The 15552-nt window shown below is 38.1% G+C and overlaps 1 protein-coding gene across 1 annotated transcript; it reads right to left on the bottom strand.

Annotated features, from left to right (window-relative positions):
• Window positions 1-3511: 3511 nt before the first annotated feature.
• Window positions 3512-8609, bottom strand: LOC308394828 (myelin and lymphocyte protein-like). The gene is made up of 4 exons (XM_080879388.1): window positions 8336-8609; window positions 7012-7179; window positions 5945-6088; window positions 3512-4769 (listed from the first exon to the last, which is right to left on the bottom strand). The coding sequence occupies exons 1-4, from the start codon at window positions 8423-8425 to the stop codon at window positions 4695-4697; spliced, it is 477 nt and encodes a 158-aa protein (XP_080735514.1). The 5' UTR covers window positions 8426-8609; the 3' UTR covers window positions 3512-4694.
• Between the last annotated feature and the right edge of the window lie 6943 nt (window positions 8610-15552).

Genomic DNA, 15552 nt, shown 5'->3' with positions numbered 1-15552 from the left:
AATAAATATTTAAAATGTATACGTTATTGCCTTTTATTAAATCTTAAAGTTAACTGTAAGATAGTAACAATTAATGACTGACTTTTATTGTTCTTTTATTTTTTATCTTTATCTTTTATTTTTTTAAGCTAATAATAGAATCAGGTGCATTGTGTGTATTCGCGTTTTAGGGCTGTTATCAGTTTTGCTTTTATTGACGCCAATGTGAATAAGTGTAGGCCTTAGCTGTAGTACAGCAGTTTCACCATAAGGTGGCTGCAGAGGATATTGGTATACATGAGGCAACGGTACAGGTTAACATGAAATGATAAATCTTCCTGAGAACCAGCCCAATGTAGTAAATAAAGGACATCCTGGGCTTTCCAATGATATCTCATGTGTTTGGGTGACCCCAAAGACACGGGAAATTACAAAAAAAAAGTTAAATCGGAAGAATCTTTTTCCTTGGTTCTCAGGAGGATATAACAAAACAAAGCAATAAAAAGTTGGATAAACAGAAAGAAAAAACATACCTGTTGGTATTTTTTGCTGCAGCATTTTGGATCAACTGAAAGGCTTTTCAGGGAGTTTTTAGGACATCCTAAAAAAATGAATTACAGTAGTCCAGACTGGAAGTAACGAAAGCATGAACAAATTTTTCAGCATCACTCTAAGACAGGATATTTCTAATTTTAGAGATATTGTCAAATGGAAGAAAGCAGTCCTGGTCAAAAATGACTCCAAGAGTCCTCACAGTGTTACTGGAGGCCAAAGAAATGCCATCCAGAGCGCGTATCTGGTTACGACCATATTTCTAAGGTTTTTAGGGCCGAGGAAAATAACCTCTGTTTTATCTGAATTTAGAAACAGAAAGATAGAGGTCTTTATGTCTTTAAGACATTCCTGCTTCATAACTAGTTGGTGTGTATTATCTGGCTTCATGGATAGATTAAGTTAGATATCATCTGAAGTGCAAAGAAAATGTATGCTATGCCTTCTGATGATACTGCCTGAGGGAAGCATGTATAATGTAAACAGAATTGGTCCTAGCACTGAACCCTGAGGAACTCCATAATTAACCTCAGTGTGTGAAGAGGACTCTCCATTTACATGAACAAACTGGAGTCTATTAGGTAGATATGACACAAACCACTGCAGCACAGTACCTGTAATACCTACAGCATGTTCTAATCGCTCTAATAGGATATTATGGTCGACAGTATCAAGCACAGAAGGACAAGAAGTTTTCTTTGTGCCTAAACTAATGTGCATTTTAACCACTGTAGGGCCCATTTTGGGGGTTGTTATATATCCAAAATGGTGACACAAAGTTGGAGGATCACTGCTGTCTACAACATCAAGACTATCCACAAAAGAGGCACAGACATGAAGTATCTTTGTCCATAATGCTTATCAACTGTTTGTTGTCTGAGATTAGGATGTCATAGTCATTTAGACAGACTGCATCATCCCAGGGCTTCTCTCGTCTTCAGTTTCATGGAAATACTCTGCTATTATCACCTCCTGCCTTCTCATCAATTATCCATCACAGCTACAGTTCACTGACCTGCCACACTGCCAGTATGGCTCCATGTGTACTTATATTTTCTTGACATGAAGCAAGTCCCCATGAGGATGAACTTGTGAGGTTTAGGATTAAGTTTTAAATAAATACTGGTTATGATCATGGGAGTTTTCCATGAAATTAATATGCCAATGTAAACATGCATCTCTGAAGTGATGGAAACACATCTTGTGTATGAGGCACCGTGTTCTGTATTTGCACTCTGCTGTACTTCTGTAAAACCTGCTTTCATGTTTTCGCTGATTTAAACTCTTCACTGCTGGTCAGAATAAAAAGAGTAGTGGTTATTTTAGCTCAGTCATGTCCAGAGCTAAAATATCTGGACATGACTCATCCACACTACTTTTTAAAAATTTGATTAAGTTTGTACAGCTGTCAAATGAATTCAACGCTTTATAACAGCGGGAAATAACGCTATAAGGATCTTGTTGTTTATGTGTTTATGTCAGAAGAAATTGCTCGAGTGATTAAAATATAGTTATCAGTTGCTTTTCAGGACAAATGCTATTGTTGTTATTTAACTGATATAAATCATTAATGCTTCTGCTTCATGCTGTTCTGCTGCTCTAGCAGTAAAATGCTACTGTGGTTAAAAACAGAAAAGAAAAGCAACAAGCTTCTGCTACGTGAAATATTCATGGCTGCTATCCATTTCTATCTCGTGTTGTGTCTCTTTCTAGCTGTTCTGTTTACATGTAAATCCCAAGAATGTAACCATTTGGCCAATTCAGTAATCAATAGTTAAATAGTAATGCACTTCAGAACAGTAGCAGTTTTTGTGCTCTGTAATCTCAAATTAAGTGCAAATGAAGTGCAATACTCTTTTCTGGCATCGTTGTATTATACTCAATTGTATATAGCATTTGTATTCTATTTTATTCTATTTTATTCGATTGTATATATTATTTTATTCTATTCTATTCTATTGTGTACAGTTGTATACAGTATCTATTGAAATCTTATTCCAGTGTTTTTCTTTTTTCTAATTTTCCATGTAACTTTGGATTGTCCACTGCTGTAACACAATTTCCCACACGTGGGACTAATAAAGGTTATCTTATCTTATCTTATCTTAAATGAATCTCATCATTATCTTTTTTGCAGTTGGTTACGTCATAGTTCTGGTTCATCTTGAACCAGCATTTTGAGTTTTGTGCCTTTTTTGTATTATGTTCTAACTTGTGTTTAAGTCTCCCTTGTCCTTTGTGTGTCTTAGTCTTGTCTCTGTCTCCCTCTCTCCCGTGTCCCCTCGACCCCTGTGTCAAGCTTGTGTTGTTGCACTCACCTCCGGCTGCTGTGAGGTGTGTTGGCGAGCTGAAACCTCATGTAGCTTTTTTGGTCTTTCTTTTTGGATCCCTAGGTATGTGTTCATAATAGTATGTCCCTCTGAGAAATATATAAACATTTAAATGGCCCTTCATATAAAAAAGCTTCCCCACCCCTGTCGTAGGGGGTCATCTGATTTTGGGGGTTTCTGTTTTCTCTATATTATTGTAGAGTTTTTACCCTAAAATATAAATCACCTTGAGACAACTGTTGTTATCATGTTGCACTATATAAATGAAATTTGATTGAACAGAACAGATTTTCTTTATTCATTAATAAATTATTGACAAATTATTTTGTATTTAGCTAAACTTCTTCTCTGGAACTAGTTTTTGACCCTTCTTAAGGTTGGTTCCCCATGTTTACATTAAAATCGCGACTACAGTCCTAGTTCAAAGTTTCAAAGCTCAAAGTTGGTGATGTAATGGATACTGTTTCTATATACCACATATTCACACTGCATGAACTGCATTATGTTGAAAAAATCTGTTCACAAACTGATACAAAAACAAGTGCTCAAAATCACCTTTTGTGTGTGTCACAGCAGACTTGGTCTGGACTCCTTGGCATAAAATTTGTAAGCACTCAACACGTAGCATAACTATTCAACAAACCACAATCTCTGTCTGAATGTATTGTATTCACCTTACAAAATCTGGTAATATAGCATACAGAAACACTTCACATATTTCATGTATTTCATGAAAAAACCCCAAATTTATTTAATTTCAAAGAAAGTGTGAATAAACCTACAAAAATATAAATGTTTCCCCACCCGCTCCTTTCTTTAGTCAGCTGAGAGCAGAACAATAATATTAATCGAAAGGTTTTCATTAAAGGACAAAGTTATCCAAATAATAATGATGAGAAGAAAAGGAGTAAAGGACCCATGGGAACCTGAAATTAATCACTGATAAATTAATTATCACATTAATTTAAACTAAATATGTCAAATATTATTTTCATGGAGTGTAGCAGAATGATCATTCAAGTGATGAGTTCACTCCTCGCCAAATGATATCAAGTGTTCTGATATCAGCAAATAAAAGTGACGCTAAGCTTGTCTCTCTAGTCCCTCAGTCTTTCTAAGTAAGCTGGCTTGCTCAGTTTTGCAGGGCAATGATAAATCTTTTTATGTCTGGCTATACAATCATTCTGTTCCTATCCTGGTTATTCTTTATTTTGGCGCTCTGACATTTCTATATAATGAGAGCTTGAGTAGTGATTGTGAACGCTTTGGGGTCCTTAGGGACTAAGTAAAGCGCTATACAAATACAGGCCATTTACCATTTACCAAAACAGCCACAACATTAAAACTACTGACATATACGTAGCATTGATTATTTTACTACAAAGCAGGGTTTTATTGGAACACTTTGTCAACTTAAAAATGTTTGCAAAATGAGAACTATTTAAAATGGCAAATGAAATCTGAAACTAATCTAAGGTGTTAATCTCAGACCCCATTATTCCTGGGATAAGGAGTGCAAAGGATCCACCTTTCGCATTCCAGTGCTTGGCATCCCAGCACATTCACAAATATCCAGTTCCTACACACTGTGTGGCCCCTGGTTTTAATCTTGTGGCTGTAAGTAGTGATACTGTGGAATGGTATTCTGGAAGTTAACAGTAGACATGAGGCAGTGTGAGGCACAGTGAGACCCAGATCGTCTTTCATTTAGCAGAGGGAAACGCCAGATCAGTAACTTGACAGTCTCCATCACCAAACCCCCGTCATATCAGCATTTCCGTATGTACAAAATGAAATTCAGTTCTGCTCATGAGGTTTATAGGGAGAAAGCTTCTAGAAAGATTTCCATCGGATGGCAGACAGGATTGTGTGGACGAAGTAGAGAAGAGTGGCTACATATGAGAAAACCTGCAAAGACAGAGAACATCAGGAGGTCATCAACACCTTAAATGATCTTTGAACCACTGAAACTTAAAGCCTTAAAAAAATCCAAACCAACACAGTATCAGATTTTAAGCAATGTTAACAGCAACATATAACATTTCCTCCAGGCATTACTGAAGCTAAATTGTTCATAATATCCATCTTTGATTAGAAGTCATTTGTTGAGAGTAAATCTTGTATGATAGAGCTAAATGTTAAAGCAGATCTGCTGCTGCTGCTGCTGCTGCTGCAATGAAATATTTGCCCTGGAGAAAGAGGTTTTAGAATAGTCTCCACTTCACCACCTGCACTAAAAGTTTATTCTTAAGTAGTTTCATATTTTAAAAAATAGGCTGGCTTCAGTTTCAAAGCCGTTGTTTGACAATGTGCCAAACACTCTCTTTTTTGTTGAGACTTAACATCTAGATTAAAACCACTTTAGCCTAGCTTAGTATAAAGACAAAAAACAAGTTAATTAACAAGAAATAATAGAATATAATGACTACAAAGACATAGAACATTAATGCAAATAGACACAAAACAATTACAAATGGATAGAAAACCACTAGCGACAAAAATGTCTACTAAGCGAGTCGATACTTACACAGCAGAAGACTGCAGAAGTAAAGCAGGTGAGATTTCAAAGTTATTTTAGTATTTTGGAATCATTTTACTAGGTAATGATAGCCTCCTATGTTTTTTTTTAAGTTAGGGCTATGGAGTTGATCAAATATTACATCCACGACAGACAGAAATTCATGAAGATCTGTGCAAATATTCTACTGACTTGATTTCTTCTGATTCTTCCTATTTTTTCTTATTAAAAGATCCAAAGAAAACAACTAATCAGAACATGATCTAAAATAGGTTAAATACCTCAAAACAAAAACGGAACATCTACAAAGTAAAGTAAAAAAATCAGTACATTTAAAGTAAAATTAAAAATGATGCCTGAAAGAATTAATGCAATAAAAACTATTTGGTATTTTTATGTTTGCCTCACTGAAATACGACTACCTCTTGTATCACTATTTCAACTCACTGAGAGCCAACTCTGAAAGAAAACTGCAACCAGTGTGTAATTCTCTGTGGGCTTTATTTCATTAGCTTTATAATCATTCATTTCTTTGTGTCACCCAAGTAACAACAGCCTGACTCACCACTGCAGAGACGTCCAACTTGTAGTTGCGTGGTCCTGTAGTTGTGTTGTTGCTCTGTTTTCCGCTCAGATCCAGCGTCACTTTGGCCAACGCCACTGAAGCACTGAGGTAGAAGAATGCAGCAATGCCATGATACAAAAAGTCCTGACAGAGTAGGAAGAAAAAGAGCGAGACATTGTTATGTGGTGATGTCTTCAAAGTGGTGACTGCCTGCATTGGCATAGAGTCAAAACACACATATAGTTGCAAAATCCTGTCAAACACTGGCATGTAAAGCTATTGTGTTGTGTGTGTTTGCATCAAAAAACTTGTTTTGTAGCTGCAAATTCTTAAATATCAGGTGTCAGAGCACCACGGAAAGCAACCGAAGAAGATTGTCAAAGCAATCTTGCACTGATGCTTGTCATTTAACCACGGCAGAAGAAAAGTTCAGAACAATGATATATAATGGACACAAGCTCAAGAAGGAAAAGTAAAGTGGCTTAAATTGTAACATTTAATTGTGGTTTATATAAAATTATATGTACTATATGTATATTATATAGAATTATAAGGAAGGGTGCGTTTTCCTTAAAACTCTGCCAAAATCTCTGTTTCCTGTCTCTTTTTTACCTCTAAAGTGAGGCATGTGTCAGGGTTGATGATGAAGGTAGATGCTGTATATCTACCATCATTTAACTGCATCTATTTGCAATTAGAACGATCCGTGTTTCTCTGAAGCAACCATATTAATATTGTTCGCTGTATTATACTACAGTTTATAACAGACAAAACAACGAGGTAGGACTTCAAGCTGGTCAATTTCTATTGCGTATAAGTTGGATCCTCTATCTGCCAGGGGTACTTCCTGCTACTGGAGTCAAGACAGGTATGATAGAGCTACATAAACAGGAATGAAACACACTTTAAGTCAGTTTTATTTATATAGCACCAAATCAAGAACAATAGCCTCAAGATGCTTTATAACTACTTTTATAACAAAAATAGAGATAAAAGTTCAACAATCAGACAGCTGCCAAGCAGCAAGGACAAGTAAGTGTGTGCGATATGATTTGTGGAGGACTTACTGCTGCTGCCCAGCTGGCTTTATTATGATGTCTCCCACAGGCGAACACCACCATCCAGATAAAAGTCATCACAAAGCAGAAGACAGAGACAAACATGACCCAGCCCTGAGGATTTTCTGGCACTACCAGTGTGCATGCCACCAAGATCCACACCAGACCACCAAAAACCTGCAACAACATGTATACATCATGTACACATGAGAAGAGCTGGAACATGTGAAAAATCTCCACACGGGCTTAGAAGCCCCTAAATGACAGCCTCAGTTAGATCTGGGACGATCATAAAGCTTTAGTTTAAGGAAATTATATGTTTCCACAACGTGTGTTGCAGTTATTTGTAGAACCTGTACTTCTACTTGAGCATGCAGCACAGGCGTGACTGCCTTCGTTTACTCTACACCTTTAATGATTGACAGACTGCATTATTCAGGGAGCCTGACCCTCCTCCACCGTATGTCATCACTGTCTGAACTCCACCTGTTCACACACATTCATGTGAAAACACCTGCGACATTCCTCCACTGCTGACATTTTCTTAAGCTAAACGTGGCTTATGAAAACATTTTTTCTTTTCATATCTGTTTTCCTCCACTGCACAGAGTCATCATCCCTTTCAACATGTAAATTAATCAGAATGTTTTTTTGTATGTAATTTGTATAGTATATTTTTTTTCTCTCATTTCTTTTCTAAATGTACTTGTATATTGTTCACATGTTGAAATAAATTACCAATCAATCAATCAATCATAGGAATCCAACCTGCTCGGTCTGTCCTCCGCCTATTGTGATGTTTGGCTCATGACATATTCACTGGAATATAATTAATTGTAATATTGCTCATGTAGGAAGATTATCCTACTCCTAACACACCCACATCATTAACCCTCAGTCAGCATCCTATAAACTTCAGTTATCAGTAGGGTGAAGCCAACTTAAAATTAGGCACAGGAGAGCACAAAAACGTTTGGAACCACGTTCTCTGCAAAGTGGCTGTAAATCAGCTCCTCTTACTACTGCTGTGAAGAGAAAGTGAGAAGTTTAACCTTATTTGTAACTTACTTTTACACTATACCTACTATATAAATATATTTTGAACCACAGGTTAACCAGAAATGAAACAATTTTGTCCTTCTGTTTCAGAAAACAAAAACCGTCACTGAAATAAAAAGTAGAAAATGGTTAAAAGTTATTTTCTTTCTTTTCTTTTTTTAAATTATTTTTTAAGGGCTTTCCATCTGAACATCTCTGGATAAGAAAGTTTCTGCATGTTTTGTGAGTAAAAACTGTGTGACAGAGAAAAGTTCCTACAATCGCCGTTTCTTACCAGTTCTGGGAGGTACAGGATGTCGGGGAGGGTGGCACATATTCCGACCCCGCTGGGAAGGTTTGCCATAGTCCTAGTGTTGGAGGCCATCCTGCTGCTGCTGCTGCTGCTGCTGCTGTTAGACTAAATCGGATTCAAACCCGCTACGGTTGAAAAGCAGGTGGAGCAGGCTGCAAAAAAAACGGAATCTCCATCAGCACAGTGCAGACACGCCCGGTAATTGGGGCGTAGTCAGAGCGAATTTAACGAATATGGAGATGCCTTTGATGGATCATCAGTGCGGGACAGACGGCAGTGTTTGGACACTGGCTCATTTATCACCATGACAACGGGCAGCAGCTCCGCTTTCAAGAACATCAAATAACAAAAAACTCAAGAGCGACAATAGCAATAGCTCTGCTGGACTTTTTATTTATTTACATTTTCCTCTTCAATTTTTTTTTTGACGCAAATTCAGTTCCAGAACGTCATAAACTTGGCAGAAGGATGCACGAGCGTCTCTTAACAGTTAATAAAGGAGTACTTCACTTCCCCGTCATTCTCAGAATACGTTTGCTTCAGATTGTTGATTTTAGCATGTGCACCACGCGTGCAGACCTAGGCAACAACTAGGTGGGACAAAATATTTGGGCCACATTTAAATTTGTGAGTGCAGGGCTCGATTTGGCAGAGTAATGCAGAGGTCTCCAGCAGCAGTTTGCATGAATGGAAATAAAGACATATGAAGACATTTTTTATGTGCTGCCAGCTGAACTCAGTTCCGTTTGTGAGCTTGCAGCTTTTCACACTACTCACTGTAAACAACAGTTCCATGGAAACGTAAAGGTGGCAAGCTTGGTCATTTGGGTAAGTGAGCTGTTGCGCAAACACCTCTGATAATTGACGTGGTGGATCCGGTTTCCTGCACCTGTCACACTATCTAACCTACTCCTGGTGGAGACAACACTCTTCGTAAGTAAAGCCAAGAAACCCAAGAAAAGAAACAACAACAACAACAAAACAAACAATAATTGGTCAAGCAGAAACCGAAATTCTTTAATGATTCTCCAAATGAAGTTCCTTGTACTTGTAGTCACCGTGACAGAACCTTGCAGCTGTTCCTGATTCTATAAAATTGCAATACAGGTCAAAGCATTTTGAAATAATTTGTTGGCAGAAAGAGAACAATTAAAATTAAGCCAGGAAACACAACCTTCTATATAGTTCATAGTGTAATACCAAGCATTCTGTTGCAGTGAAAGGCTTTCACTAACTCATATATATCATTCCATCTTAAGTCAACTTAACACTTAACACTGATATGCATAAAAAATGTTAAAAACATGAATAATGGATTGGATTGATATAGCGCTTTTCAAGGAACCCAAAGCGCTTTACAATGCCACTATTCATTCACTCTCACATTCACACACTGGTGGAGGCAAGCTACTGCTATAGCCACAGCTGCCCTGGGGCAGACTGACAGAGGCGAGGCTGCCATATCGCACCATCGGCCCCTCTGGCCAACACCAGTAGGCGGTAGGTGAAGTGTCTTGTCCAAGGACACAACGACCAGGACAGAGAGCCCGGGGATCGAACCGGCGAGCTTCCGGTCACAGATACGCTTCCCAACCCCCTGAGCCACAGTCGCCCATTTATATATCAAGTTTTTAAATTTTTCAATATATATATATATATATATTTGAAATATATGAATAATAATATATGGAAAAAAGTCCCATATTTGAGCACTAATAAAACACTTCAAATTTGAAAAGTGGCTAGTGACTAGTTTCTGAAGGTATGTCAGAATCAGAATAGCTTTATTGTCCCTGTAACGAGTACAATGAAATTAGGTGCTGTCCCTGTGGTACTGAGAAGAACAAAAACAAATATGAAAAGGAAAGGAAGAGAGAATCTATAAAAGGATATTTAAGAAGGTAAAGAATATATACTAATACAAAAAAATTTAAATAAAGTATATTAGTCACACAAAAAAGCTGCACCTAATGCCCGGGATTGTAATAAGGAGTTAGGTGGTATTTAATATTCTATAACACAAAGTTTTCCATGGTCAGTCTGTGTTGGTGTATGCCTGGGCTTGGGTCTGGGGTTTGCTGACCCTTGGCTCAGTGGGACATGTTCATGGAGGGTGGATTGCCCCTTCCTACCACTTCCCATTGGACATTGCATGTGGATAATACTGCTACTTCTGGACATGTTTTGGTGTGGTTTCCTTGCCTGTTTGAAAGTTGCCAGATGTACCATTCCACAAATGCCCCCCACATAGATATTTGATATTTGAAGGTAAAATTTCATAGCAATCATTATAAATGTTAAAATCTGGGGGTTTTTTTAGCTTTAGTGTTGGGTTAGCATAACAGCCATCAAAACACAATGAATTTTCCATTTAACATCCCAGTTTAAAAGAATGTAACGTGGCAAGCAGTGAAATGAATAACATCAGTAGTTATGTCTAACAACCCAAAACAAATTCATCACCCCACAGAAGTGATCTTAATTAATATCCAATATTTCTTCTGATTTATACTCAAATTAATACGCAACAACCTTCCGTTTTGTTTTTTTTAAATACTGAGTGCTAAGTAGGATTCCATTTCCACAAAAATTTATCAGTTTTCTCTCCAGAAGTACAAATGACCAATAATTAGCTATTATTTCTAGTATTCAGAGTTCAGCAAAGAAACTTCCCTGGGGACCAACAACCTTTTGAAAACCTAGTTGCATTTCCACCAGGTACTAAAGAAAGAGCCAGGATAACTGTTTTAGCCTCCAAAATGATCTGGGGTGGAGGACAACGGGGCGGTGATGAATGTAGCTGATTTTACAATAATCAAGGGCGACCAATCCAAAGAGATTTTTCAAAGTTTTCTTTGTCAGCACAGTTGATACACTGTACAGTAGTCTGAGCCACAATATGAGAACTGAGTTTTTGTAATAACCAGTAAACCAGCCCAGCAGGTGTCTTACAGTTGTGGAGGCTGGGTTGGCTGGGTTTGTCATGGCATGTCATAACATAATAAGTGTCACCACAGTGGTGTTACCTGACTCTTCCTCCTGTAAATTAATGGACCTCTGTCAGTTGAAGCTTGTGTACAAGATTGAATTCTGCTTCCAAAAATATAAAATCCCCCAAATTACCAGAGTACCATTTTGGATAGTCAAAGCTGGTGAACACAGAAACCAGGGGAGATTCTAAGTCCAAACTTTTAAATGTTAAGTGCTACCATTTGTATCATATGCTATTGGAAATCACACAAAGCATCCATAAAATCTATGTGAATTATGTCAAAAATAATTGTTTTTCCATTTAACTATGTGCAAATTTGCTCACCTGGCTCTTCCTGCTATCATACAATTTCTTTGTCCTCTCTTCCTTCATTCTCCTCAAACTGTCATGGTCCTGGGTCATTTTTGTGCCTTGTGTTTATTCTGATTTTGTATTAGTTTAGGGTTGAACCTGAAGTTTAGTGTTTTATCAGCCCTACCTGTTTCCTGCTGTACTTTGAAGGTTCGTGTTTTGGATTTCCTGTTCTATTCTGAAGGTCTGTGTCTGTTGTCATTGTGTTCAGCTTGTGTCCTCCAGTCATCATGTGTATTCAGATCAGCTGTTCTTCCCTCCTGTGTTCGATTACCCGATTACCTTGTGTGTGTATATAGTGGGTGTCGGTCTGTGTTCGTCGTTGGCTCGTCTGTTTTCGGTCCTGTCTCTGCGGCTCGCTGCCCTGCACCCCTTTTGTATGCTCTCGGGTTTGTCATTTAGTTCTCCCAGTTTAGGTTTCTTCAGTTGTTTTGTCATGCCTCACTGCCTGTTTTTGCCACTCCACCACTTGTAAATAAACGTCACTCGAATCATCAGTCACTGCCGCATTTTGGGTCCTCCTTTTCCTCCAACACCGCACGGCTCACCCCGCCAGCCGTGACACAAACCTTTGTACTGACAATCACACATAAACATACTCAGCTAGAAATGAAGAAAAATATAATCTTACGGTAATTACTTTAACAGCAGGTTGGGGATCTACATTCGTTTTGTGAAATCATCATCAATGAATGCAGGGAAGACAGAAGCTTTATAACGTTTTGTTGACTTTGGCTACATGTCCTATCTTACCTGTTTCTTTTAACTAAATGTAACAAAGAAATAGAATTTGCAACCTAATAAAAAGCATAAACTGATCCAAAGCAATATTAAAGGTGAATGTGGTCTACTCTTACCTGTCAATGTTGGCAATTGACAGTAAATGTGAATTTGACTTGCTTTTACTGAAGCTGGACTGTAAACTAACACTGAAGACCAGAATATCAATAAAAATATTTACCCAATAAATATAATAAAGTGCATCAGCTTCTTGGCTGGCAATTACCAATATAACACCAGACTTGTATCTCTGAAAGTTCTGAAAATCTCTGAGATTTTTGTGATCTAATCTACATTAGCGAATGTTTTTTATGCTAGTTAGAAAGAAATAATAAAAATAAGCAGCTACTTTCTAAGTCATAGCAGCATCTCTTGGAGGCCCCAGCATCCACGACCCCATAAAAGCATTGAAAACCTGAGGCCACACATCCCAATGACACATGTGCGTCCACCCCAGCAGGGGGAGAGGGAAGCTGGACAGAGCTCCCACAGCCAAGGGCAGGAGTGCCAGGGAACCAGAGGCAGCAGACAGGCCGGCAACCCCAGCACAAGCCAAGGATGGGGCCCCAGACCCCCAGCCCCAAGAACTGCCTCACAGCCAGCGGAGTGCCCACCATGCAACTGAGAGGCCCGAGCCACCCCAGACCACAACCCCCACAGAAGCAGGCCAGCAACCAAAACACCAGGTAGACCTGTGGCCCGACAGCTGACTGTCTTTCTCTATTCATATTCAACACGTAGTTAGAAAATTTGTAATTAAACTAAAATTCTTGCATAGTCCAGTCATCGAGATGCAGAATCCACTGTGGATAGTTTGTTTGTCTGTCACGATGCAGGAGATAAATAATAAAATCCAGTAAATACTTAAACAATAGGCAATCCCTATGTCTACATTAAGTTTGGTAGAATTGGCTTCCTGTACAAAGCAGTGTTTGAACAGAATGAACATGAAACTGCCTTTAAACTGGAGTCCATCCTTCTGCAGTGAAAGACCGTTCTCTTTCTAAGATTCTTGCATCTCTCAATGATTCTTTTTCTTGCTGATTTTAAATGAAAATTCAGTCACTATTTGTGGAGGTCATAGTAGCTAGCAGGATTTCATTCCCTGCTGAGATTAACTGCAACACCGTTTGAAAAATTTGTTTTTTGCGTTCCTTGATCCCTTCATCTTTATGTAGTTTAACTGGATTTAAGGAGTGGCACATTTGATCACAATCAGGGATTGGCCCTTCCCAAAAGAAATGAGATCACAGTTTTTAGTCTGTAAACCTGATAGTTTTGTGAGTCAGTGACTTGGACCTCCTCCTTCCTTGAAAGCTCTTTTGCAATATTGCGTTTAAACAGTAGGTTTTCATTTCCAGGCTGTTAAAAACCAGTAAAGCAGCCCAGCATGTGTCTTACAGGTGTGGAGTCATTAAGGGAATCTTTCCTAGGCTAGGCTTGGCAGTGTCTAGCATGCCATGGCATAATGAGCAAAGCGTCACTATGCTGGTGTTACCTCACTCTTTTTCCTGTAAGCTGGTGGATCTCTGTCAGCTGAGACTTACATACAGAATCTGTCACTGAACACATAGGAATAAACATTAAAGGTTAACAAACTGTTAACAAATCATTTACCTACTGTTTACCTCAACTGCTTCTTGACAAATAACCTAGCAGCACTTGCCAAATCTGTAGGTAGACATAAGTTCAAATAATTTCTTACTAACCACCTTGGGCAACATGTGTAGTGTAAAGAGGATGGAAGTGTGAAGTAAATTGCTAATAACACTACACTAGCAAGTCTTGATGAGATGGCAGCTCTTCTCATGCCCAGGCTAACAAAACTTGTAAGTGGCTACCTGTAGCTCATTAGGTAGGTAAGAACTAATGGGAAACTTGGTGGTTCAGTCCCACGCTGCTCCAGTGTAGATGCCAAATATCCATCGGCAAGATGCTGGACCAAAGTTGTCTCTAACGCATCCATCAGAGTATAAATGTGTGAATGTTAGATAGAAAACACTTAAGCATAGAAAAATGTTCTTGCATGAATGGATGAGTGAGGCATGTGGTTGAGGCATGATTGAGGCAATGCTTAGAGTACTCAGGTGGAGTAAAAAACTGCCATATAAGAACCAGTCCATTTACTAAGTTGACCAAGTGCAGGTGTAACAGTTGTTTGCCAACAGTCGATCTTTATTATTCATTAATATTTTTAATCCCCTGCAGATTGACAGTTAACCATGTCACACACTCAAGGCTTGTGTTTCTGAGCTCATGAATAACTGTTTTTAGGGGTTTTAAAAAAATTATTTTTCTTTAGACTTGTGGTCCTCACAGGGCAACCACTAAAAATACACCATTTATAGAATATGATACTTTATATATATATATATAAATATATATATATATATTTATTAAACAGAATATAAAGTTTTTAAATGAGCTCAACCTTAAACACATGCATCAGTACTATTAATCAATTTAACACTGATGGCAAACATTTCTCTGCAGAAAAAATATTCTTACTTTTTACACTTTTTGCATAGCAGCGTGTTTTATTACTGTTTCATTGCGACTTTTCTTAAAGTAAGGGTTTTTAAAAGTTCTTCCACCACGTGTCATTTCAGCAGACTCAGCTAATAGTCTTCTGAAATGTAAACCTTGTGCCAGTTTCCCTGTACGGTGACAATAAAGGAATCTTTGATAATAGATGATAAATAACTTTTGGTGGTATAGAAGAAATTTGTTTACTCTTTAACAGGAAGGAGTGCAGAAAAGTGAAGATGTTCATGTATGTTTTAATCTGATTCAGTTTGTGTTGTTAAATCATTGAATAGTGGATGAAATATGTTTGTTTGTATGTTTGTGTGTATGTGTGTCACTTATGGCTGAGCTGTTCCTTTTGCAGTGTTTATTGTGTGCAGTATTATGATTATCACACACTCAACTCTGTGTCCCTGATAAGTGTTTAAAATGTTTTTGAGTTTTCTGCTGTCGTGAAAAAGGGAGAAGCGGAAGGTAGCTTTCATTAGTGAGAACAGAAAAAAAGACCCCTCCTGTATGCATTTCTTGTGTCAGGTGGCGCCACCTGCTG

Source organism: Rhamphochromis sp. 'chilingali', assembly GCF_963969265.1.
Source record: "Rhamphochromis sp. 'chilingali' genome assembly, chromosome: 4".
NCBI classification, from domain to species: Eukaryota; Metazoa; Chordata; class Actinopteri; order Cichliformes; family Cichlidae; genus Rhamphochromis; species Rhamphochromis sp. 'chilingali'.
Note: the sequence above shows the minus strand (reverse complement) of the source record. Positions and strands in the feature narration are given on the sequence as shown.